We start from the raw sequence: 23,426 nt of genomic DNA on the forward strand, positions 1-23,426 counted from the left end.
AGGAGCCAAAAAGAAAGAGACAAGCATGTTTTTAAAATGAGCAAAAAACAGAAGCATTTGTTGCACAAAAAAAGAAATACAAATGGTATAAAAGAACTTTCCTGACAAAATGCTCATTAGTAATCAAGGAAATGCAAAATAAGACCAAGTGAGATGTCATCGGAAACCCACCAGGACTGGCAAAATCAAGAGTCTGATAATGCCAGGAGGTAGCGAGGGCGGGGCACAGCAGAACGTGTAGCTATCTCTGACAAGAGCATGAGCTCGAACAACTACTTCGCAAAGCAGTCTGTCACCCCAGTAGCCTTCTAATTGTTCAGAAATATTTTCTGCCCCTCCCTGTGTGAAGAAGACTCTCTTGGCCCTGTTGATGCCAAGCTGGGCGGTGTGACTTGCTCTGAAGGTTAGAATCTAGACCAACTGTGAGCGGAGGGTGTCCCTTTGCCAGGAGAGCACCAACGTTCCTAGCAGAAGCTGCTGTCTCCACTGAAATCCCAGCGTGAAATAACGTGGGACAGAGAGAGCCGTAGCCAGCCCGCAACCCGCAACCCGCAACCCGCAACAGGCCTGTGAGCACGGCAAAAGCCACCTCTGCTGATTTGTTCTGACCCAAAGATCTGAGGAGCTGCTTATTATTTCTGCCTAAGTCAGCATGCCCTTACTGATATGGGTCCTCGGTCAGCAGGTTGAACATTCACACGATCTAATACTCAGAGACTTCATCCTAAGGAAGTTTTTCTAGAGACCCTCTTACACAGGAAACGCACAAAAGAACATTTATAGCTACGTTATTCATAATTGCAAAAAGCTGGAAACACCCACATGTCCTCTGGTAGAAAATGGATTGGTAAATTCCTGTTTATTTGCGAAATTATACAGCAGTCAAAATAAATGCATTCTAGCTACACACCATCACGTGAAGGCGTCTTATAAATATTTTGAGTCATTAAAGCAAGTGACAGAAGTCTTCACACAGCACAGTATCATTGTCAGAAATCTCAAAAACACACAAAACTAAATAAAATAGTTTGTTTATATAATTTTTTTTAAAGCAAGGGTAACAGACCCAACATTCCTGAGCAAGGTCGCTTTGGGGTGGGGTGGGAAGGTAGGCAGAAGATGAGGGAGAGACACAGCACACCGATGGGTGCTCTGACCTTGACCATGGCCCTATAAAGGGTCAGATACTAAATAGCTTAGGCGGCGTGGGCCATGGAGTCCCCTGTCACCACCATTCAACTCTGCTGTCATAATGCAGAGGCTGCCTTGGGCAATCAGTAAGTAAGTGGTTGTGGCTGTGCATTCCAATAAGACTTCATTTATAGACTCTGAAATTTGAGTCTCATATAATTTTACATGTCATGAGATATTATACTTCTTTGGATTTTAAAAACCATGTATAAGCCTGACCTGGGGTGGTGCAGTGGATAAAGTGTCAGTCTGGAATGGTGAGGTCCCAAGTTCAAAACCCTGAGTTTGACCAGTCAAAGCACAGACGAGAAGCAGTCAGTGAACCACTAAAGTGAAGCAACTATGATCTTGCTTTCTCTTTCTCCCTCTCTACAATCAGTAAATTAAAAAAAAAAAAAAACACACACACGTAAAAAAATAAATGTATATACTAGTCTTAGCTCCCAGGCTACACAAAGGCCCGTGGGGTCTCAGACTGGGCCCAGGGGAGTGTGGCCACTCCTGCACCAGCTCTACTCATTGTGCTCGTGGGTCTCCATTCCCTGGCTGTGTTTCATTCCTGTTTCGTGTATTAGTTTATGTGTATAAAATATTATTTTTAAAGTCTTTATGATAATTAAAAAGAAATGTAAGCCTTGGCTTAGAGGGGAGTAGGTAGGACCAGGGCAGAAGGACCAGGATGGAGGGGACCGCAGGATACAAGGACATTTGACCTCTTTCCAAAACTCTTCCTTAAGGTCTGAGATTTTCTTTGCTCTGGACCCCAAACTTGGGCATTATCATCATTTCCCCCCAACAGTGGGGGAGGCCGCTGTGCTGAATGACTAAACCAGTGGGAGATTTAGTTAGGGATATTTTCTGCATCTCCTGGCTTGTTGTCCAATGTCATACTAACTCACACACACCCTCCCTGAATAATATGAGCTGCACCATTCATCTACATGACTGATTTAAGATATAATTCTCTCTGAATTTCAAAAAAAAAGAAAGAAAAAAACTAGCCCAAACCTGCCAAGTATCATCTAGAAAACGCCCCTTTGCCATCAGCTCTGTTCATCTGCTGTTCTGTCAAATGTGGTACATTTTTAAAAGCCAACTGGTTAGCACTTAGAAGAAATGCGTTGGGGGTAATCCTGGGAGTCATCTCGGAGGGCATGTTTCAGAATAGATAGACGTGGGGGCGGGTCGCTCCTGCTTCTCTGCTTCTCCGAGGGTTCTTCTCGGGAGCATCCCGGCAGCGCCTGGGCCTGCGCTCATGGTCTGCCCTCTTCTCCTTCCTCCTCTTCGGGAAACCGGCAGCTGCAGGCATCCTCCTCCTGGGCAGTTTGGACAGTTTTCATAAAGGCTGAAAAACAATTTCAAAGTTACGTAGCTTACCCTGGCCAGTTGGCTCAGTGGTAGAGCGTTGGCCCGGCGTCTGGAAGCCCCAGGTTTGATTCCCAGTCAGGGCACACAGGAGAAGTGTTCATCTGCTTCTCTACCATTCCCCCTCTCCTTCCTCTCTATCTCTCTCTTCCCCTCCCGCAGCCAAGGCTCCATTGGAGCAAAGTTGGCCCGGGCGCTGAGGATGGCTCCATGGCCTCTGCCTCAGGCACTAGAATGGCTCTGGTTGCAATGGAGCGATGCCCCAGATAGGCAGAGCATTGCCCCCTGGTGGGCTTGCTGGGTGGATTCCAGTCCGGCACATGCAGGAGTCTGTCTGTTTGCCTCCCCACTTCTCACTTCAGAAAAATACAAAAGAAAAAAAAAGAAAAGATACATATCTTTGGTTGTCTGTCTGAATCATGTAACCCTTACTTCCTAGTGATCCCAGTCATAGAACTAGCATCTCTAAGTAGCAAACATTCCCCCACTTAATTTCAACCAACTCATCAACAGGAGAGGTAATGGCAAGTGTGAATGTTTCTTACTAGGGATTATTTAAGATTTTTTTCTCTATACCAAATATTTTTATTAGTCCTGAAAAAGGATGCTATCCTTTATTTTATACAGTGGCTAACAATACTCGTGAACATGACTCACTCATGCATAAAGTCGGTCAGGTAGTTTCAATGGGGGTTACTTAAATTACACACTCGACAGTTTCTTCTGAATGAAATGCTTATAGAACCAATGTTAAAGTCACTCCCCCTACTTCCGACTCTTACTAAGTAAAGAACTGACTTAGGCATTAGCTTCTATGTTTTCTTTTACATATCAGTCTAAAGTATTAGTGTTACTGCTGGGCAACTTTTACTCCTAAGCAGATATTTTTATAGCCAGACAAAGCACAAGGCCCTGCCCAATTCAACATGCTTGTTACTATATATATAAATAACCCACCGATCTCCAAGAATTTATGAAAAACTGGCAAGACATTCAGAAATACCAGTGGGATGTTTTGTCCCAACTAATTTTGTGAAATCAGTATTACACTGATGCCCAAACCAGACAAAGATGGTTCTAGAAAAGAAAACTACAATCACTGTCCCCTGGGAGTATACCTACAAAAATTCTTTTTAAAAAAAAATAAATTATTTTAAAATTTTTCTGAAGTTGGAAATGGGGAGGCAGTCAGACCGCATGCGCCCACCCAGCATCCACTTGGCATGCCCACCAGGGGGTGATGCTCCACCCATCTGGGGCATCACTCTGTTGCGACCAGAGCCATTCTAGCGCCTGAGGCAGAGGCCATGGAGCCATCCTCAGCGCCCGGGCCAACTTTGCTCCAATGGAGCCTTAGCTGCGGGAGGGGAAGAGAGAGACAGAGAGGAAGGAGAGGGGGAGGGGTGGAGAAGCAGATGGGTGCTTCTCCAGTGTGCCCTGGCCAGGAATCGAACCCGGGACTCCTGCACGCCAGGCCGACGCTCCACCACTGAACCAACCAGCCAGGGCCACCTACAAAAATTCTTAACAAAATATTAGCAAATAGACTCTAGCAATTTAGAAAAAGAATTATATACTGTGAGCAGGCAGAGTTGAGTCCAGGGATGAAAGGCTGATTCAGTATTCAAAAATGAATCTCTGTAGCCTGACCAGGCGATGGTGCAGTGGATAGATAGATCATTGGACTGGGACACAGAGGACCCAGGTTCAAAACCCTGAGGTCACTGGCTTGAGCACAGGCTCACCAGCTTGAGCACGGGGGTCGCTGGGTTGAGCGTAGGATCATAGACATGACCCCATGGTCAATGGCTTGAGCCCAAAGGTCACTGGCTTAAAGCCCAAGGATCTGTGTAATCCATCATCTTAACACGATGAAGGAGAAAAAAATCACACAACTATACCAAATTGATACAGAGAAAGCACATGACAAGATTCAACATGCATTCATGGTTCTTAAAATACTTCTCAGAAAACCAGAGATAGGGGAGGAACTTCCTCAACTTGATAAAGATCTACTATGAATCACATCATACTTACTGGTGAAAACTCAAATGTTTTCCCCTTAAAGTCAGAAGCAAGGCAAGGACGTTTACTCACCTCTCTTATTCTACATAGCACTAGAAGTTCTAGCCAGCACAAGAAGCCAAGAAAAAGAAATAAAAAGCAGAAAGATAGAGAAAGAAAAGATAAAACTTCCCTACTGGCAGACAGCATTATGGTCTATATCAGGGGTCCCCAAACTATGGCCCTCAGGCCGTATGCGGCCCCCTAAGGCCATTTATCTGGTCCCTGCTGCACTTCCGGAAGGGGCACCTCTTTCATTGGTGGTCAGTGAGAGGAGCATAGTCCCATTGAAATACTGGTCAGTTTGTTGATTTAAATTTACTTGTTCTTTATTTTAAATATTATATTTGTTCCCGTTTTGTTTTTTACTTTAAAATAAGATATGTGCATCGGCCTAGCGTGCGGAGGACCCGGGTTCGATTCCCGGCCAGGGCACATAGGAGAAGCGCCCATTTGCTTCTCCACCCCTCCGCCGTGCTTTCCTCTCTGTCTCTCTCTTCCCCTCCCGCAGCCGAGGCTCCATTGGAGCGAGGATGGCCCGGGCGCTGGGGATGGCTCTGTGGCCTCCACCTCAGGCGCTGGAGTGGCTCTGGTCGCAATATGGCGATGCCCAGGATGGGCAGAGCGTCGCCCCCTGGTGGGCAGAGCATCGCCCCTGGTGGGCGTGCCGGGTGGATCCCGGTCGGGCGCATACGGGAGTCTGTCTGACTGTCTCTCCCTGTTTCCAGCTTCAGAAAAATGGAAAAAAAATAAATAAATAAGATATGTGCAGTGTGCATGGGGATTTGTTCATAGTTTTTTTTTATAGTCCGGCCCTCCAATGGTCTGAGGGACAGTGAACTGGCCCCCTGTGTAAAAAGTTTGGGGACCCCTGGTCTATATAGAGAATCCCAAGAAATCTACAAAATGCTCCTAGCACTAATAAATGAGTTCAGCAAATTCACAGGAAACAAAGTCAATCTGTAAACATCAGTGATATTCCTATATACTAGCAATAAACATGTGGAGACCAAAATTTAGGATACATACCATTTACAGTTGTTTTAAAAAAAAAAAATTCTGAGGCCTCAATTTAGCAAAACATGTACAGGGCTTGCATGCTGAAAACTACAAAATGATGATACAATAAGTCAAAGGAAATATCAAAAAATGGAGAGAAATACAGTGTTCATGGATCGGAATACTTAATGTAGTAACAACATCAGTCCTCCCCAAATTGATGTGCTAGTTTAACCCCATTGCTATCAGAATCCCAGCTGACTTTTTGTAGACCCATAAAAGATTATCCAGAAATGTATATGAAAATGCAAAGGAACTAGACTAGCTAAAAACAGTTGTGAAAAAGAAGAATAAAATGGGAGAAATCACTCTAACCTAACCACTACCCCATTTTAAGATGTCTTATAGATCCAGTAATTAAGACTGTGTGTTGCCTGACCAGGCGGTGGCGCAGTGGATAGAGCGTCGGACTGGGATTCAGAGGACCCAAGTTCGAGACCCCGAGGTCGCCAGCTTGAGCGCAGGCTCATCTGGTTTGAGCAAAAGCCCACCAGCTTGAACCCAAGGTCGCTGGCTACAGCAAGGGGTTACTCAGTCTGCTGAAGGCCCACGATCAAGGCACGTATGAAAAAGCAATCAGTGAACAACTAAGGAGTTGCAACACGCAACGAAAAGCTAATGATTGATGCTTCTCATCTCTCTCCGTTCCTGTCTGTCTGTCCCTGTCTATCCCTCTCTCTGACTCACTCTCTGTCTCTGTAAAAAAAAAAAAAAAAAAAAAAGACTGTGTGTTGTGGGCAGAAGAATATACATGTAGATTGGTGGAATAGAAGAGAAAATGAGTAACAGCCCCTACACACCTGCGGCCAGCTGGTTTTTGACAAAGGCACAGAGGCGATTCAGCAGAGGGTGGGTGATGTCTTCAACAAATGGTGCTAGAGCTGCCGGACAGCCATGGGCCCGAACAGCAAAAAAAAGATAAACCTGGATCTAAACCCCTCACACAGTATACAAACCTTCACTGAAAATGGACCATAGAGTTCAATGTAAAACATGGAGACAAAAACAGAGGAGAAAAAATTTAATTTTTGCGACCTAGGACTTGTGAGGCATTCTTAGACATGATTCCATAGATAAAAAACAAAACAAAACAAAACAAAACCTGGACTGCCTGACCAGGCGGTGGCACAGTGGATAGAGCATCAGACTGGGACGTGGAGGACCCAGGTTCAAAACCCCAAGGTCACTGGCTTGAGCGCGGGCTCATCCAGCTTGAGCATAGGCTCACCAGCTTGAGTGCAGGGTTGCTGGCTTGAGCATGGGATCATAGACATGACTCCATGGTCATTGGCTTGAACCCAAAGGTCACTGGCTTGAGCAGGGGGGGGTCACTCACTCTGCTGCACCCCTCCATCAAGGCACATATAAGAAAGCAATCATTAAACAACTAAGCAGACTAAGGAGCCGCAACGAAGAATTGATGCTTTTCATCTCTCTTTTCCTGCCTGTTTGTCCCTATCTGTCCCTCTCTCTGTCTCTGTCACAAAAAAACAAACAAAACCTGGACTTTGTAAAAAATAAAATACTTTTTCTCTGCAAAAGCCCCTGGGAAGAGGATGAAAAGGCCATCTACAGACTGTGAGAAAATATGTACAAACTGCCTCATGTGACAAAGGAGTCCTATCTAGAAGATATGAAGAATTTTCAAATGTCTATAGTAAACCAAACCACTTCAATCGAAAAAAAGGGCAAAAATCATGATGGAATATTTTGCTGAAGAAGATACGTGAACAGAGGAGGAGTGTAAGGCCCTGACTGGTTGGCTCAGTGGTAGAGCGTCAACCCAGCATATGGATGTCCCGGTTAGATTTCTGGTCAGGGCACATAGGAGAAGCGCCCCTCTGCTTCTCCACCCCTACCCCCCTTCTCTCTCTCTCTCCCCCTCCTGCAGCCATAGCTGGGTTGGAGCAAGTTGGACCTCCAGCGTTGAGGATGGCTTCATGGGCTCGCCTCATGCACTAGAATAGTTAGGTTACCAAGCAATGGAGCTATGGCCCCAAATGCACAGAGCATCCCCTGGCCCCATAGACGGCTTGCCGGGTGGATCCCAGTCGGGACACATGCGGGAGTCTGTCTCTGCCTCCCCACTCTTCAGTTAAGAAAAGTTAAAAAGAAATGAATGTGTGGAAAGATGCGCAGCCCCTCGGGAAAGGCCATGAGGACCCCAGGGGTTGTCGCTGCACCCCTACTGGAAAGCAGAGAGAGGGAACCGTGGTGACGCCAAGTGCTGGCTGGGCGCAGAGAAAGTGGATGTCTCCTGTGTTGCTGGTGGGATGTTAAACGGTACAGCTCTTTGGAAAATAGTCTGATGGTTTCTTAAAAAAAACAACAAAAAAAAACCCCAACAAAAACCCCACAAAAAACAGATTTGCCATGTGACCAGCAATCTCACTCCCGGGAATTTGTCTTGGAAATATGTGAACTTCTGTCCACACAAAACCTGTACAAAACCATTCATAGCAGCTTCAAAGGCAATACTCAAAACCTGGAAACCACCCCACGCTCTCCCTCGGTGAGTGGTGAGACAAGTTGGTCCACCCACACCAGGGATGACCTGTCAGCAAATTATGGAAACACACAGGGACTTGGCTGGATTTCAATGGCATTGAGTGAAACAAAGCCAATCCCCAAAGGTTTTATATATATATATATATATATATATATATATATATATATTCATGATATATATATATATATTCATGATCCATTTATATAACACTCTTGAGCCTGACCAGGCTCATCAGACTGGGATGTGGAGGACCCAGGTTCGAGACCCTGAGGTCACCAGCTTGAGCGCGGGCTCATCTGGTTTGAGCAGGGCTCACCAGCTTGAGCCCAAGGTTGCTGGCTCGAGCAAGGGGTCACTCGGTCTGCTGTAGCCCCCCCCCCCCTGGGTCAAAGCACATATGAGAAATCAATCAATGAACAACTAAGGAGCCGCAACAAAGAATTGCTGTTTCTCATCTCTCTCCCTTCCTGACTGTCCCTACCTGTCCCTCTCTCTGACCCTCTGTCTCTGCCAACCCCCCCCCCCCACAAAAAACCACTCTTAAAAAGACAAAATAGTAAAGATAGAAAACAGATATGTAGTTGCCAGGGGTCTGGGATGGGAGGCAGGGAGGGTGCGAGGTGACTACGAAGGACAAGCAGGAGGGAGATCTTTGTGGTAGTGGAATAGTTCCGTGGATTGATGGCACTGGTGGTTACACCAATCTGCATGTGCGATAAAATGACATGCAAGTATACACACCAAATGCACCAACATCACATGCCTCATTCTGATCTTGTACCATAGTGACATGAACTGTAACCCCATGAATGGCACATGAGACTTTTCTGTACCATCTTTACAACTTCCTGTGAATCTATAATTATTTCAAAATAGAAAGTTTCTAAAAATGACCTAAAATGTTTAAAAATGGAATACAGTTTCATTGGCAACTCATAAGGCTCTAATTACTCATAGATGCTTTTGAAAATCATTTTATAAAGGACATTGTGGCAGTTTGGGTGGCGATGGGCGGGTTAGTTCTTTATGTGAGAGGTTTCGATCAAAGGCTTAGACCTCAACAAGAGAGTCAGAGAGCAAACCACAGATTGGAAAAAGATATTTGCAGAGCATGGGCAACAGGTGAAAGGATTCCTGTGCGTTAATAAGAAAAGGGCAGACAACCCAATAGAAAAATGCTCAAGCCCTGGCCGGTTGGCTCAGTGGTAGAGCGTCGGCCTGGCGTGCAGGGGTCCCGGGTTCGATTCCCGGCCAGGGCACACAGGAGAAGCGCCCATCTGCTTCTCCACCCCTCGCCCTCTCCTTCCTCTCTGTCTCTCTCTTCCACTCCCGCAGCGAGGCTCCATTGGAGCAAGGATGGCCGGGGCGCTGGGGATGGCTCCTTGGCCTCTGCCCCAGGCGCTAGAGTGGCTCTGGTCGCAACAGAGCGACGCCCCGGAGGGGCAGAGCATTGCCCCCTGGTGGGCGTGCCAGGTGGATCCCGGTCGGTCGCATACGGGAGTCTGTCTGACTGTCTCTCCCCGTTTCCAGCTTCAGAAAAATTAAAAAAAAAAAAAAAAAAGAAAAAAAGAAAAAAAAAAAGAAAAATGCTCAAAAGACTTGATCGGCACTTCGCAAAAGAGGAAATCCAAGCAGCCGGTATAACATGAGAAAAGTCCCATCTCACTAGAAATCAGGGAAATGCAAATTAGAACCACAATGAGATCTACTATCCACCCACCAGAGAGATAAAAATTAGGAAGTCTGACTATGCCAAGTGTCAGCAAAGATTGGAGCAGAAGGAACTTGCCTCAGCATCTGGGAAAGTGACAGTGGGGCCCCACCATTGTTCTCTACAGTTTGGTATATCTATTAAGGACCTAGAAATTTTATTTCTAGGTTAAAAAAACACACACAAAAACATGTGCTTATGTGTACTGAGATAAGCAGACAAAAATATTGGAACCCCATTGTCTGTAATAGCCCCACACTGGATTACAGACAATAATAGAAGGGATCAACAAAAGATGAAGTTGTCATTCAATAGAAGAGTGTTGGACAATAGAAATCAATTAAGGTAAATGCAATACTTGGATGAATCATAATAATACAATGTGTCAGGAAAGAAAGCAGAGACAGACTAGATACAGAAAATACATGTTAGGTAGCGAAACTATAAATAAGAGCAAGGGAGTGACTACCACAGAATTCTAGGTGGGTCAGGTCTGGTGGGGCGGAGGCTTTTCATCTGGAAGGACAGGCAGGGCTTTTTAGGAGTGGATAACCTTCTGTTTCTTGACCCAGGAAGGGGGATGCGGGTGTTTATTTTGCAAGAATCTGTTAACTTGACCTGATTGCATCTTTTCCTGTATGTGATATGGTGCAGTGTAAAAAGATTTTCTATTGTTTTCAAAAGATCCTCTATACGAGTTAGTGTGGTGCACCTTTAGATAAGACTTTACTGAGACTGTCCCTCCTATATTGCTAACATTGTGGGCTACAGCATAGCCTCTCGGAGTCTAGCCTGGATCTATGGTTCTGTTCTCCATGAAGACAAAGAACAGATTGTCCACTCCCACCCCCCATCTACAAGCCTTTTGGAATAAATACTAATAAAGACTAATAGGTGTCATTTAGTAAGTGCTGACTCCTGCCTGGCACTTGCCAAGTTTTGTATGGAAATAGTATCATAGTTCAGTAAAGGAAGTCCACTATTAAAGTATTTCATTTACTCCAGATTAGTGTCCTATCCCTCTATCGGACGGACACCCTCTGAGTTCTCTGTGCCTTCTCACCCTGCGAGTCTGGCCCAGGGTAAGGCCACTAAGCAGGCCGAGGAACAGGGTACTGCCCCTCGTTATTTTCTGATCCCCCTCCTCCTAGGTCCTGTGTGCACGACTGACTCGCCGCACACACATGCACACCTACACACACACACACATGCATGCACTCACATGCACACACACACAGAGTTATCCAAGACCGCACATCCTTAAATTGCCATTTCTCTGGGACCCTTGGGTTATGTTCTGCTCTTGCCAGCTCTCTTGGCCTGACACTATTGACACTTGGGCCAGGCAGCTGTTTGCTGGGGGCATCCCAGCCCGCTCACTGGATGTCAGAAGCATCCCACCCTGCCCCCCCCAGGGAATGACCCCCGAAACATCTGAAAAGATGTTGCCAAACATCCCTTGTGCCCGATAATCATGGCGTTATACTAACCTAGTTTCTAGAACGTAAATCGCCATCTTTCCCTTTCTACTGTAAAATGCCTGGCCCCAGAAGAGCTCACATCAGACACACATATATTAGTCTTACGTTGCTTGAATATGTACAGCAGTTTCTTCCTGCCATGTTTAACGACAGAGAAGCGGAGCGTGAGGAAGAACAACAGGAACAGCGCCAAGGTCACCACCAGTGCCAGAACGAAGATGCTGATCATGGGGGCGTGGCCTTGGAAAGAGGAGCAGAGATGCATGAGACAGCGTCACCCGCGAGGACCCTCATGTTGCTACCCAGCTGCACACCCTCAGCCCGGGGAGAAGTGGTCTGGGCAAAGGGGACCCTGGCCTCCTCCAACCAGCTGATGTAGTGAACTTGCCAGCATGTGAAGAAAACTTTCTTTAAAGAAAACATTTAAAAACCTTAATAATTTTCTGAGAGACCCACAAAAATTAAGGGCTTTGGCTTTTCTCTATTTACCTTTCTGCATTTGACACAGAGACTACAGGACACTGTGGTTTCCTTTACTGGGCTTTATCGAAGGTATGGTGTGGTCTGGGTCAGGTCTCACCTTGCTCTGCTTACTAACGAACGTCCCAGACTAAACAACAAATGCCTCAAAAATCGAGAGGTCCCCCAATGCCAGGGTAAGAGGAGGGAGGCCCACAGCAGGCGCCCCCTGGAGGCAGGGACCAGGGATGGGAGACCTCGCGATACTGGGGGAGTCAGATTCCAATGGGAATAGCCAGAGGACAGTCACATTGATTTGACAGCAACAAACCAGCTACCTGGCTTTGTGGCAGGGGCAGGCACGGTGGTGGCAGATGTGCCTGAAGAGAAGTTGCCCGAAGCTGGTCCACACACCACATCTCGCTCCTTGGTCCCATGCACAAGTACCGTCTTCCCAGCCAAAGAACAGCTTTGACGGTTCAACAAAAAAGAGGTTCAGATCATTAATTTGGGTACAGAGCATCAGAATGAAAAACATTTGACATTTTCTGCCCAATGAAGTGGCCCTAGTGACAAAGATTGAAACACCCGCCCTTGACCACCTGGCTCCCTCCAGAGTTCACTCAGCTCTGGTGGTTCTCCATGATTCACCCAACTCCACCCACCGAACCGGACTCTCCTTCCGCTGGAGGAGCCTGGCCCGGTGACAGCGCAGCTCCGCTCCGACAGTTTGCCTGGTTAGTCTGTCCCTTCCCCCTCCCCCACCCGTTCTCCAGAGCTCAGTTCAGTCCCACCTCCCATGCAGACTCATTTGACTCTTCTGAATGACTGGTGTTGAAACACCTTTTAAAAAAGAATAAACAAACTTTCCAATCTGTTACAGGCCACTATTTTCGTAAACCACAGTAAGAATGTAAATGTAAAATAATAATAAAGATAATTTTCTACTAAGAAAATCAAATGAAAAAAAGGGCAAAGGCATACAACCTACAGGACCTAAGTCTTTTTTATTATAGAGCTGCCGGGTGCACAGGACCGCCAGTTTGCCTTAAAAGCCTCAGAATGCTTCCTCTTCATGCCTGCGGGGCTCTGGCCATGACAGGGACAGGCAGCAGGCTGTGCATCAGCACCTGTTGGCGGACCACACTGTGAGTAGGTCGGGTCCAGATAGCACAAGTCAACTGCAGTGTCCCTATGTCCACTGTTGGCCGCCTTCACTACCTGTGATGTCCTGTTTGCTCACGTCCACATTATGTTTTTGAGGGAACTGTGCAGACTTGTGCATCCGTCTCAGTGCTGGGCACTGCCCACCTAAAGATGAACTGGTTAAGGATGGAAGGGAAGAGGCAGCAGAGAGACCGGAAGGAAGCAGAACACCTGGGACAGACAGTAACAGAGTCCCATTGGCCACTCTGACCTGGACGCTCTGGGCACTGTTTCTGGAGAAAATGCCCAATTTGCGTATCAAGTCTGTGTTCCTATCCTGTCCTCCACTCTGCCTTATCCTGTGCTATTCCATGTCTACACTTGATTGATTTTAAAAAGCTTCACTGATAACATCCTTTGTCTTAAAAAAGAAAAGGAAAGAAATTAACCCCGATTCTTTGTTGATTAAGCACAAGGAAATTATACATACTCAGTCCAGGGTCGACAGGTGCCACGCTTCTGATCATTAAATGTCCCAAAGTTACAGTCTCTACAACCTGGTGTAACAATCGAAGCAATAATTAAAAAGGAAGCACTGTCATCGTTTCATAACTTTCCCTGGGATGAACCGAGTCACGTCATCAAGTCATGACCTTAATTCAGTCTACACAGAGATTGTTCGATGATTGTTGGAACCCAACCCTACGATGGCTGACGTTTTCCATCCGTCAGCACACAGCAGTGTGTCTGTGCGTGCAGAATGTGTGAAAACGTGTGGTCCTGTGAATAACAAGTGTGATTTCGAATCACTTCCATCGATTGAAAAACGGTTTGTAACTATCCTATATTTGACTCAGCAGCTCATTCCTTGTTACTTCAAGGGTCTAGAGATCTGCTTTCTTTTATATTCAAAAGGCCCAGAGCGCACTTCAGCGCTGACAGCTAGGAATCGGCTCTCTGGGTTGACCTCTCTCCCGCATGCCTTCAGGTCTAAGAAGGTACATCCCATAGTAATTTGAGTCTTTATTCCTTCATCTTCCCTTTGCCTGGAACAATAATAATGTGATTAACCTGCCACTTATTTGGAGTATGCTATTTCTTTATTTGGCTTATTATAATTTGGCTTAACATAAGAGGTATTATTCTGTATGCCTTTAGCTTGTGAAATTGCCAGAGTGCATGCATCTGTGTTAAATAAATTTTTAAAAGACAAAAACAACAATACCTAAGCTAATGACTTACGTCTAGATAACAAAGTTGCACGAGATTGATGAAGACCATGCTTACCGTCTGTGGTTAATTCTTGACCTTGTTTACAGTCCTGTGTACACATAGTACATCCGGCCCCTTGGCAGTAGAATCCTGCGAAGCACTCACATTCTGCGTTGCTGGTGGGGGAGCATGCCTTCTTAGTCCTGAAAACACCTACAAAGCCCTCCAACGTTACATTGCACCTGACCTCCAAATCCAGGAAACAAATGTATGTTCTGCAATAAAAAACCATGCTCACTCTCCTTAAACTGTTCCCAGGGACCTTAGAGTATTACATTTTACTTTTGCATCTGGATATAAGACATTTTTTACACTATGCTAATGGAAATGTTCTCTCTTGTTAAATGAATGCTTCCTCCAGTATTTATAAAGCTCAGTCCACAAATAAGTGCTGTCACGGTAGGTTAGCTCACTGGGCCTGTCTCCTGCCGGAAGGACCAGCACCTCTAACACTGGACTGTCAGTAGAGATCTGTACTCTAGGGGATAAGGTCTTGGCTTCCCAGAGAGCCCCCGAATGAAGAATACATCTTTGAAATCATACCTTCACACCGCCGGCAGATGTCACAGGCCTTTTGTCCGCTGGTGCTGGAGAAACTGTTTGAAGGACAGGGAATGCAAATCCGATCCTTGCTTTCCCCACAGAAAGTACCTGAGAAGGTAGATCACAGTTGTCCACGTCTGACAATGGATTATTGCCACCCGGGGCACTGTGAAGTTCAGAAGAAAACTAGACTATGGAACAATAATTAGTTTTCTAGCTGCCACCATGATAGACTTTATTTTGTTTATGGAGTTTTTAAAAGTATACATTGAGCCCTGGCCAGTTTGCTCAGTGGTAGAGCGTCAGCCTGGTATGTGGAAGTCCCAGGTTCGATTCCCAACCAGGGCACACAGGAGAAGCACCCATCTACTTCTCCACCCTTCTCCCTCTTCTTTCTCTCTCTCTCTTCCCCTCCCGCAGCCAAGGCTCCACAGGAGCAAAGTTGGCCTGGGCGCTGAGGATGGCTCCATGGCCTCCGCCTCAGGCGCTAGAATGGCTCAAGCCGCAGTGGAGCAATGCCTCCGATGGGCAGAGTATCGCCCCCTGGTGGGCATGCCGGGTGGCTCCTGGTAGGGCACATGCGGGAGTCTGTCTCTCTGCCTCCCCGCTTCTCACTTCAGGAAGAAAAAAAAAAGTATACATTGGCACCTGGCCTGTGGTGGCACAGTGGATAAAGCGTTGACCTGGAATGCTGAGGTTGCCAGTTCAAAACCCTCGGCTTGCTGGATCAAGGCACATACCAGAAGCAACAAGCAAGCATGGAACAACTAACGTGATGCAACAACTATGAGTTGATACTTCTTGCTCCCCATCCTCCCTTCTCCTATCTGTAAAATCAACAAATAAAATCTTTAAAAGTACCATGTACATTTGTAAGATGGCCCTCAGCACAGTCACAGAAATAAGAATAACGTAAGTATAGACATTGCAACAAATAAGTCCACAGAAAGAAAATAGTTTCCTTTAGCTATTGAATAAAGCAGAATGAGTTGTCTTGATCAATGGAGATCAATATGATGAGATTTAGGAGGAGATTGATATTCTTCATTGGTACCCGTGTCTGCCTTCCCCCACTCTGTGCCCCCCCCCTGCTTATTCCCTGCTGTGCCCCCAGTTTGAGCACCGGTTCTCACACACACGGCTAACATTGAGGTCTTCTCGTGAGTTAGCCCAGCATAGGATCCTCCCAGCAAGTAAGTCTATGAAACAGATTCTCTCAGTATCTCTAGATGACAAACTGGGGCTCCACAATTAAGTGACTTGGCTTTGTTCACACAGCTGAAGAAAAAGCATCCTGGAAATATTCATAAATGAATGAACAAAAGGTCACTAAAGCAGAGCTCATTGGCCCTGACTACTGGACTACCTGAACCATGTTTTCAACAGAACAGAAACTTGGTTCTTACCAGCTGGGCAGTAACTACAGGTATCCTGCATGGATCTTGCCCTGTCAACATTCATCACCAACAGCACCGTAGCCACCAGGTTGTAATACCCTTTTCCCATGATGATGTCTTCCACGGATATGGTACTAGTAAAGCAGATCCCAGAAGAATTTTAATCAAAGTTGGCTGTTTCACAAATACCACTCTGCAAAAGGTAAACATTTACAGGAATGAGGTGGTTTCTCCATTCAGACTTATACATCTCTGTCATTACCTGTATGATTCCACAAGACTAACTCGGGGTTTTTTCAAGAACGATTAGTAAAGGAAAGGCAGTAAATTTGAAAAAGCTGGCCCTGGCCAGTTGGCTCAGTGATGGAGCACTGGCCTGGCATGTGGATGTCCCAGGTCAATTCCAGGTCAGGGCATACAGGAGAAGTGACCATCTGCTTCTCCACCCCTCCCCTTTTCCCTTCTTTCTCTCTCTCTCTCTCTTCTCCTCCTGCATCCATGGCTTGGTTAGAGCAAGTTGGCCCCAGCACTGAGGATGGCTCCATGACCTTGCCTCAGGCACTAAAATAGCTCGGTTGCTGAGCAACGGAGCAACAGCCCCAGATGGCGGAGTATCTCCTGGTAGGGGTCTTGCTGGGTGGATCCCGGTCAGGGTGTGTGCAGGAATCTGTCTCTCTGCCTCCCTGCTTCTCACTTAAGAGAAAAAAAAAGAAAGTTAAAGCTTCGAGTAGGACAAATGTGACTAAACACAGAACCTTGTGCATACTTGCCAAAGCCTAAGGGTACACATTCCAACATGTTTCGCCAAAAAACCAGAAATAACCATAGCAAAAACTTTTGGGGACTTTCATGAGTACTTAGCATTAGCATCTGTATTTCAACAATACAAATTGTTTGTTGACCCTGGATTATAATTCTTAAAAAGAGAGTCTGTCAAGGACATCTAAGACATCCCTTGTTACTATTTGTCTGAACAGCATGTGGAAACGTCAACATCTAATTGCTAAAAAGTTGAAACACTTCTCTGCTCAACTCATTATCCCATTAAAATTTTTTTTTTAATTTTTCAATTACAGATGACATTCAATATTATGTTAGTTTCAAGTGTACATTCACATATCTCCCAAAGCGACCCCCCAGTAAGTCTGGTACCCACCTGGCATCATGATTACAATATTATGAACTATGTTCCCTATGCTGTACACATTTTCTTAAAAGACATATATACTCATTTTGAGATTTGACGGTCATATAGTAACAAAACTAAGGAATTAAGAAAAAATCTCTCTAGAGAGTTTTATTTCATCTTTAAGGGACTATGGAAGAGATATTATTAGCAATCAGAAAGGCGGGGGAGTCTAGAAATATACAGAGAAAACAAAGCCTCTATCCTCCGCCCGGCTAAGTCCCCCCTGTGAGCCCCAAATGGACAAACCTTGAGGACGCAGGGCTGTGAAGAACTTTCCACTTCTTGCTCTTGGGAGCAACGGAGCTTCTGCAGCTGTGAGGGCAACTACAGGTTGAGACCCACACGGGGCGCCTGTGTGACTCAGCTGGGGGCGGGGCCTCGTGGGAAATCCCCGCCACAGCTCTGAGAGGTAGCTCACTTAATACTTGTTGATCCCCCAAGCTCCCCCTGATCCCGCTTAATGGTGACACTTCAGCATTTCTTGGAAGCATCTCCTCCACTGTTAGGACAGTGCTCAGAGGATTTTGGGAAAAGGATTTTGTCACTTTCTGTAGTTCATAAACTATCTGACATTCTTCAGAATGAGGACCAGCCCTTGCACCGGGCGCTGCCCCCGCCCTCCAATAACAGTGCTGCTGGAGCTCTCACTGCTGCAGGGCAGCTGCCACGCCAGGCATCCCAGACGCACTCCAAAGAGCGCTCTGCTCTCAGGGACCCTGGGAGTAAATATGGCTGTGGGTGCTATTGGAACAACATTGTGCAAATGAGAGCACTGAGGAGGCTGTCTCTAGGCCAGGGGTCCCCAAACTACGGCCCCGCAGGCCGCATGCGGCCCCCTGAGGCCATTTATCCGGCCCCCACCGCACTTCCGGAAAGGGCACCTCAGTGAGAGGAGCACATTGACCATCCCATTAGACAAAAGCAGGCCCATAGTTCCCACTGAAATACTGGTCACTTTGTTGATTTAAATTTACTTGTTCTTTATTTTAAATATTGTATTTGTTCCCGTTTTGTTTTTTTACTTTAAAATAAGGTATATGCAGTGTGCATAGGGATTTGTTCATAGTTTTTTTTATAGTCCGGCCCTCCAACGGTCTGAGGGACAGTGAACTGGCCCCCTGTGTAAAAAGTTTGGGGACCCCTGCTCTAGGCAGATGATCACCAAGATGGGAAGCAAGCCGGGATTAGAACCCAGGGTGACCTGATGACTCTTCTGTACTGTGCTCCCTGCTGTGTGGGTGAGATGTTGGGAAGAAGGAAGGCGACATGGAGAGCAATGGACGCAAGGGGAAGCACAGAATTTTTATGGGCAGGTTACATTACCGGATAAAGTGAGATCAGTGAAGGAAGAAGAGGGGGGAAGGGAAGGGGAGAGCAGGAAGAGACGGGAGGAGGGGAAGGGGAGAGCGGGAAGAGATGGGGAGGAGGGGAAGGGGAGAGCGGGAAGAGATGGGGAGGAGGGGAAGGGGAGAGCGGGAAGAGACGGGGAGGAGGGGAAGGGGAGAGCAGGAAGAGACGGGGAGGAGGGGAAGGGGAGAGCGGGAAGAGACGCTGAGGGGGAGAAGGGGAGAGCAGAAAGAGATGGGGAGGAGGGGAAGGGGAGGGAGAGCGGGAAGAGACGGGGAGGAGGGGAAGGGAAGAGCTGGAAGAGACAGGAAGGAGGAGAAGGGGAGAGCGGGAAGAGACGCGGAGGGGGGAAGGGGAGAGCAGGAAGAGATGGGGAGGGGGGAAGGGGAGAGCAGGAAGAGATGGGGAGGGGGGAAGGGGAGAGCGGGAAGAGACGGGGAGGAGGAGGCTGCAGAGACACTAAGGGGGAATGTCCCGCACCAGGTGTCCGCAGGAAGACAACCAGAAGAACTCTTGGCGACAGTGCTTTTGACTAAAACAGATGGGTTTTCTCTCAGGATTTAAACATAAAACAATTATTCCCCCCCCCCCACACACACACACAGGAGACATGGAGGCTCAGTCTTGAATTGGGGGGGGTGAAGGGAGAGGAAAAGAGAGCTAATGCATATTAAACATTGGCTGCGTGCTAAGCACTTTATATGTTCCCGTGACTCCCATCATGCCATTGTCCTTCTTAGAAACTTCCAGTGGCCCCCTGCTGTCTCCAGTATCCAAGGAATCTCCTGGATCTGACCTGAAGTTGCCTTTTTTGAAAATTAAGATGTAGTTCACATAACATAAATCTCACCATTTTGATGGATCTTAGTATATTCACTAGGTTGTACAACTATAATTGCAGAACATATTCTTTAGTCAAAAAAAAAAACCCACAAAAAAACAATGGCCCTGGCCGGTAGCTCAGTGGATAGAGCGTTGGCTTGGTGTACGGATGTCCTGGGTTCAATTCCTGGTCAGGACACACAAGAGAAGTGACCATCTGCTTCTGCCCCTTCTTCCCTTTTCTCTCTCTCTTCTCCTCCCACAGCCAGTGGTTTGATTGGTTCGAGTGTGGTCCCGGGCACTGAGGATAGCTTGGTTGGTCTGAATGCACCAGCCTCAGGTGCTAAAAATAGGTCGGTATTCAAGCATCGTCCCCTATGAAAGAGTTGCCTAGTGGATCCCAGTTGGGATGCATGCGGAAGTCTGCTTCACCATCTCCCCTCCTCTCACCTAAAAAACAAACAAACAACCCTATACCTATTAAATAGTCACTTCCCAGTCCTGCTGCCCCTAGTCCCTGATAATCACTAATCTACTTTCAGTCTATAGATTACCCTATTCTGGACATTTCATATAGATGAAATCATACACTGTTTTGTCTTTTGTATCAGGCTTATTTCACTCAGCATAATGTTTTCAAAGTTTATCTGCATTGTGGCACTTACCATTCCTTCTCATTGCTGAATCATGTTCCATTGCTCAAATAGACCACATTTTGTTCATCCACTCATCAGCTGATGGACATTTGAGCTGTTTCCACTCTTTGACTCCTATAAATAATGCTGTTGTGAACATCTGTGTACAAGGTTTTGGTTTTTATTTTGGGGGAGGTTTGTTGGTTTCCTTTTTTAGTTTTAGTGGGTGTTTTTTAAAAAACATTTTTGTCTTTAGTCTCTTCTGTATTTTATTTTCTTGGATTTTTCTTCTTTGTGTGTGTGAGTGTGTGTGTACAATTTTTTTTTTTTTTGCATTTTTCTGAAGTGAAAAGCGGGAAGGCAAAGAGACAGACTCCCGCATGCGCACAACCGGGATCCACCCGGCATGCCCACCAGAGGGCGATGCTCTGCCCATCTGGGGCATTGCTCTGTTGCAACCAGGGCCACTTTAGTGCCTGAGGTGGAAGCCATGGAGCCGTCCTCAGCGCACAGACCAACTTTGCTCCAATGGAGCCTTGGCTGCAGGAGGGGAAAAGAGGGACAGAGAGAAAGGGAAAGGGGGAAGGGTGGAGAAGTAGATGGGCACCTCTCCTGTGTACCCTGGCTGAGAATGAACCTGTTGTACAAATTTTTGTAGGGACATGTGTTTTCAGTTCTGAGTGTGTACCTCGGGGTGGAAGTGTTGTATTGTATGATAATTATGTTTCACTTTTAGAGAAGTGGCCAGACGGATTTTTTCACAGTACTGCACCATTTTACATTCCCACCAATGATGTGTAAGAGTTCCCATTACTCCTCACCCTTGCTACCACTTTTTTTTAATTAGAGAAATGTACTATAACCATTCTAGCAGATGTGGAGTGCTACCTCATTGTGGTTTTAATTGGCTACCCTTACCCCAATGTTACACCCCTCCCGACATAATGGGAACAGTAGAGTACAGCATATGATTGAGAGCCCAGGCTTTGCTATCAGCTAGACTTGGATGGAATCTAGGCTCATGACCACTGATGGTCATGTGACCTTGGGCAAATTTCTTAACCTCCCTAAGTCTCAGTTTTTCCTACCAGACCTTACAGAGACAATAACACTGTCCCTCCTCCTCCTTCGGTGAGAAGTAAAACCGTGAGCAGGAGGTACTGCCCTCAATGCCTGGCCCGTAGTTCTCAAGAAAATAGTCATGGCTGTAGAGATTTATTGCTTTGAAATTTTCCTTTCCTCGCCTCGCATACTGACCATCAGTAAAACAACCCTGAGCAAGTAGCAAGACAGTAACAAAGTGCATGGGCTATCTACAGAATGTATTCCCAAACGCTGTACCATACTGTAAAAATTACCCTGCTGATTGTCCCCTGTACTGTCAGATTCAGGATCAAACTAAATGGCCTCCTCATTTACATGTGGTACTCTGTGTTTAACACGGCAGCGTGACATTTACCTGGCCTATATTTTCGCTGAACTAAATGCTACTTAGTAACCTACACTGAGGATATTCTGTGGGTAGAGAGATATTACCTCCCCTGAAAATGACGTAGGTAGTTTCCCAGCACAGTAATTAGCTCATTTTCTCAAGCTGAGCCAGTGACATAAAAGTCTTGACTGAGCTAAGAGATTCTCAAGATTAGTTTCACCACCCTACAGTTACCAAAATCACCCGCTGCAGAATTGTTCTCCTGAAGGCGATGCACAGCTTTATTCGAGCATTTAAAGAATTTTACTAATGTTCATGTTACTGCTTTCTTGTTGCATAAAATCATCCTAGGAAGCTAAGGCAAATTCTAGCATTAACCAGCCACCCACGCTATCTAAGCCAGACAAAGGTGTACTCTTTTAGCACACATTTCATTTGCTTGAAAATATGTATCAGATTGTTCTATTTGTTGTAGAGATCTAATCTTTCAAATGCAACAACAACAAAAATTCATCTTGTGCATGAAGGCTTCCCAAACTAAATCAGAGAGGACCCTAAGCAAGCATCAACACTTTAGCAGGCAAGAGAGGAAGCACATCTTGTTAGGCGAGGGTGTGTGTGTGTGTGTGTGTGTGAGAGAGAGCAGTCATCACATTTGCTCAGTGTTCCTCCCTCTCACACTTTATCCAGGTGCCACTCACTTGTATGTTAATGACTCACAAATACAACGTCAGACCCTCCCTGACCCTGGGCAGCCAGGTCAAAGTGCACGTGGAAGCCCACATCCCCTATGTCCAGATATGTAGATGTTATACGTCAAGCTAAGTACACGGTTAGCTAAAGTGTGTTCTCTCCAGGGCGGCTCCACAAACACACATAATGAGCAACCAGGTGCCCTGTGACCGGGGACCTGGCGCCTCATGCTGGCAGAGGGAACACATAACTTGACTATCGGCTCCGGCTCCATTGCCCTCAGGGATAGCACTGTCAGTCCCCAGGGAAACACCCCACAGTTCTTGTTGTGTCTTAGAAAAGCAAGGCGACGGAGTCTCTGTGCTGTGCTCCCCCACCCCACCCCACCCCACCCCCTGGCCCGGGAGAGCAGCATCCCTTCAGAGTACAAGGAAGGGAGCAGGGCACAGGTCCTGGGGCAGGGAAAGGGCACATGCATTTGTTAAGTGCTTCTCAGACACCTGGCATGGAAGCAACCCTTGCACAATCTATTATTATGCAAGAAGATGATGGAAAGTGTAATTTCCCAGAAGTCCCAAGTGTCCATTTTCTTGATTCTATTTATGTGTCCCCATTTGTGGTTTTGGAAGTCCCTGTGAATTAGTGTGAGATTCACAACAGGTGCACACAAAGTCTGAGGAAGCCTTGCAATACGAAATAGGTCCTCATACTCTAAAATATGCATACTGTATGTGGTGAATGCTGTAAGAGCTGTCATACAGGTTCTTTTTTTTTTTTTTTGTATTTTTCTGAAGCTGGAAACAGGGAGAGACAGTCAGACAGACTCCCGCATGCGCCCGACCGGGATCCACCCGGCACGCCCACCAGGGGCGATGCTCTGCCCACCAGGGGGCGATGCTCTGCCCCTCTGGGGCATCGCTCTATTGCGACCAGAGCCACTCTAGCGCCTGGGGCAGAAGCCAAGGAGCCATCCCCAGCGCCCGGGCCATCTTTGCTCCAATGGAGCCTTGGCTGCGGGAGGGGAAGAGAGAGACAGAGAGGAATGAGAGGGGGAGGGGTGGAGAAGCAAATGGGCGCCTCTCCTATGTGCCCTGGCCGGGAATCGAACTCT

At 46.5% G+C, this 23,426-nt stretch overlaps 1 protein-coding gene across 1 annotated transcript; it reads right to left on the minus strand.

Moving 5' to 3' along the window:
* Nucleotides 1–1,596: 1,596 nt before the first annotated feature.
* TNFRSF9 (TNF receptor superfamily member 9) lies at nucleotides 1,597–16,374 on the minus strand. The gene is made up of 7 exons (XM_066372007.1): nucleotides 16,207–16,374; nucleotides 14,801–14,908; nucleotides 14,273–14,410; nucleotides 13,476–13,542; nucleotides 12,178–12,308; nucleotides 11,486–11,620; nucleotides 1,597–2,536 (listed from the first exon to the last, which is right to left on the minus strand). The coding sequence occupies exons 1-7, from the start codon at nucleotides 16,304–16,306 to the stop codon at nucleotides 2,445–2,447; spliced, it is 771 nt and encodes a 256-aa protein (XP_066228104.1). The 5' UTR covers nucleotides 16,307–16,374; the 3' UTR covers nucleotides 1,597–2,444.
* Nucleotides 16,375–23,426: the final 7,052 nt, after the last annotated feature.

The sequence above is a fragment of the Saccopteryx leptura genome, chromosome 3 (genome assembly GCF_036850995.1).
Source record: "Saccopteryx leptura isolate mSacLep1 chromosome 3, mSacLep1_pri_phased_curated, whole genome shotgun sequence".
NCBI lineage: Eukaryota > Metazoa > Chordata > Mammalia > Chiroptera > Emballonuridae > Saccopteryx > Saccopteryx leptura.

What these genes read in the sequence shown, in the direction of transcription:
- TNFRSF9 (XM_066372007.1), bottom strand. Translation starts at nt 16,306, where the DNA reads ATGGGAAAAGGGTATTACAACCTGGTGGCTACGGTGCTGTTGGTGATG. An exon ending in CTGTAGTTACTGCCCAGCTG is followed by an intron (nt 14,909 to 16,206) that starts GTAAGAACCAAG and finishes CTACCTTCTCAG; the next exon opens with GTACTTTCTGTGGGGAAAGC. An exon ending in CATCTGCCGGCGGTGTGAAG is followed by an intron (nt 14,411 to 14,800) that starts GTATGATTTCAA and finishes AGGGCTTTGTAG; the next exon opens with GTGTTTTCAGGACTAAGAAG.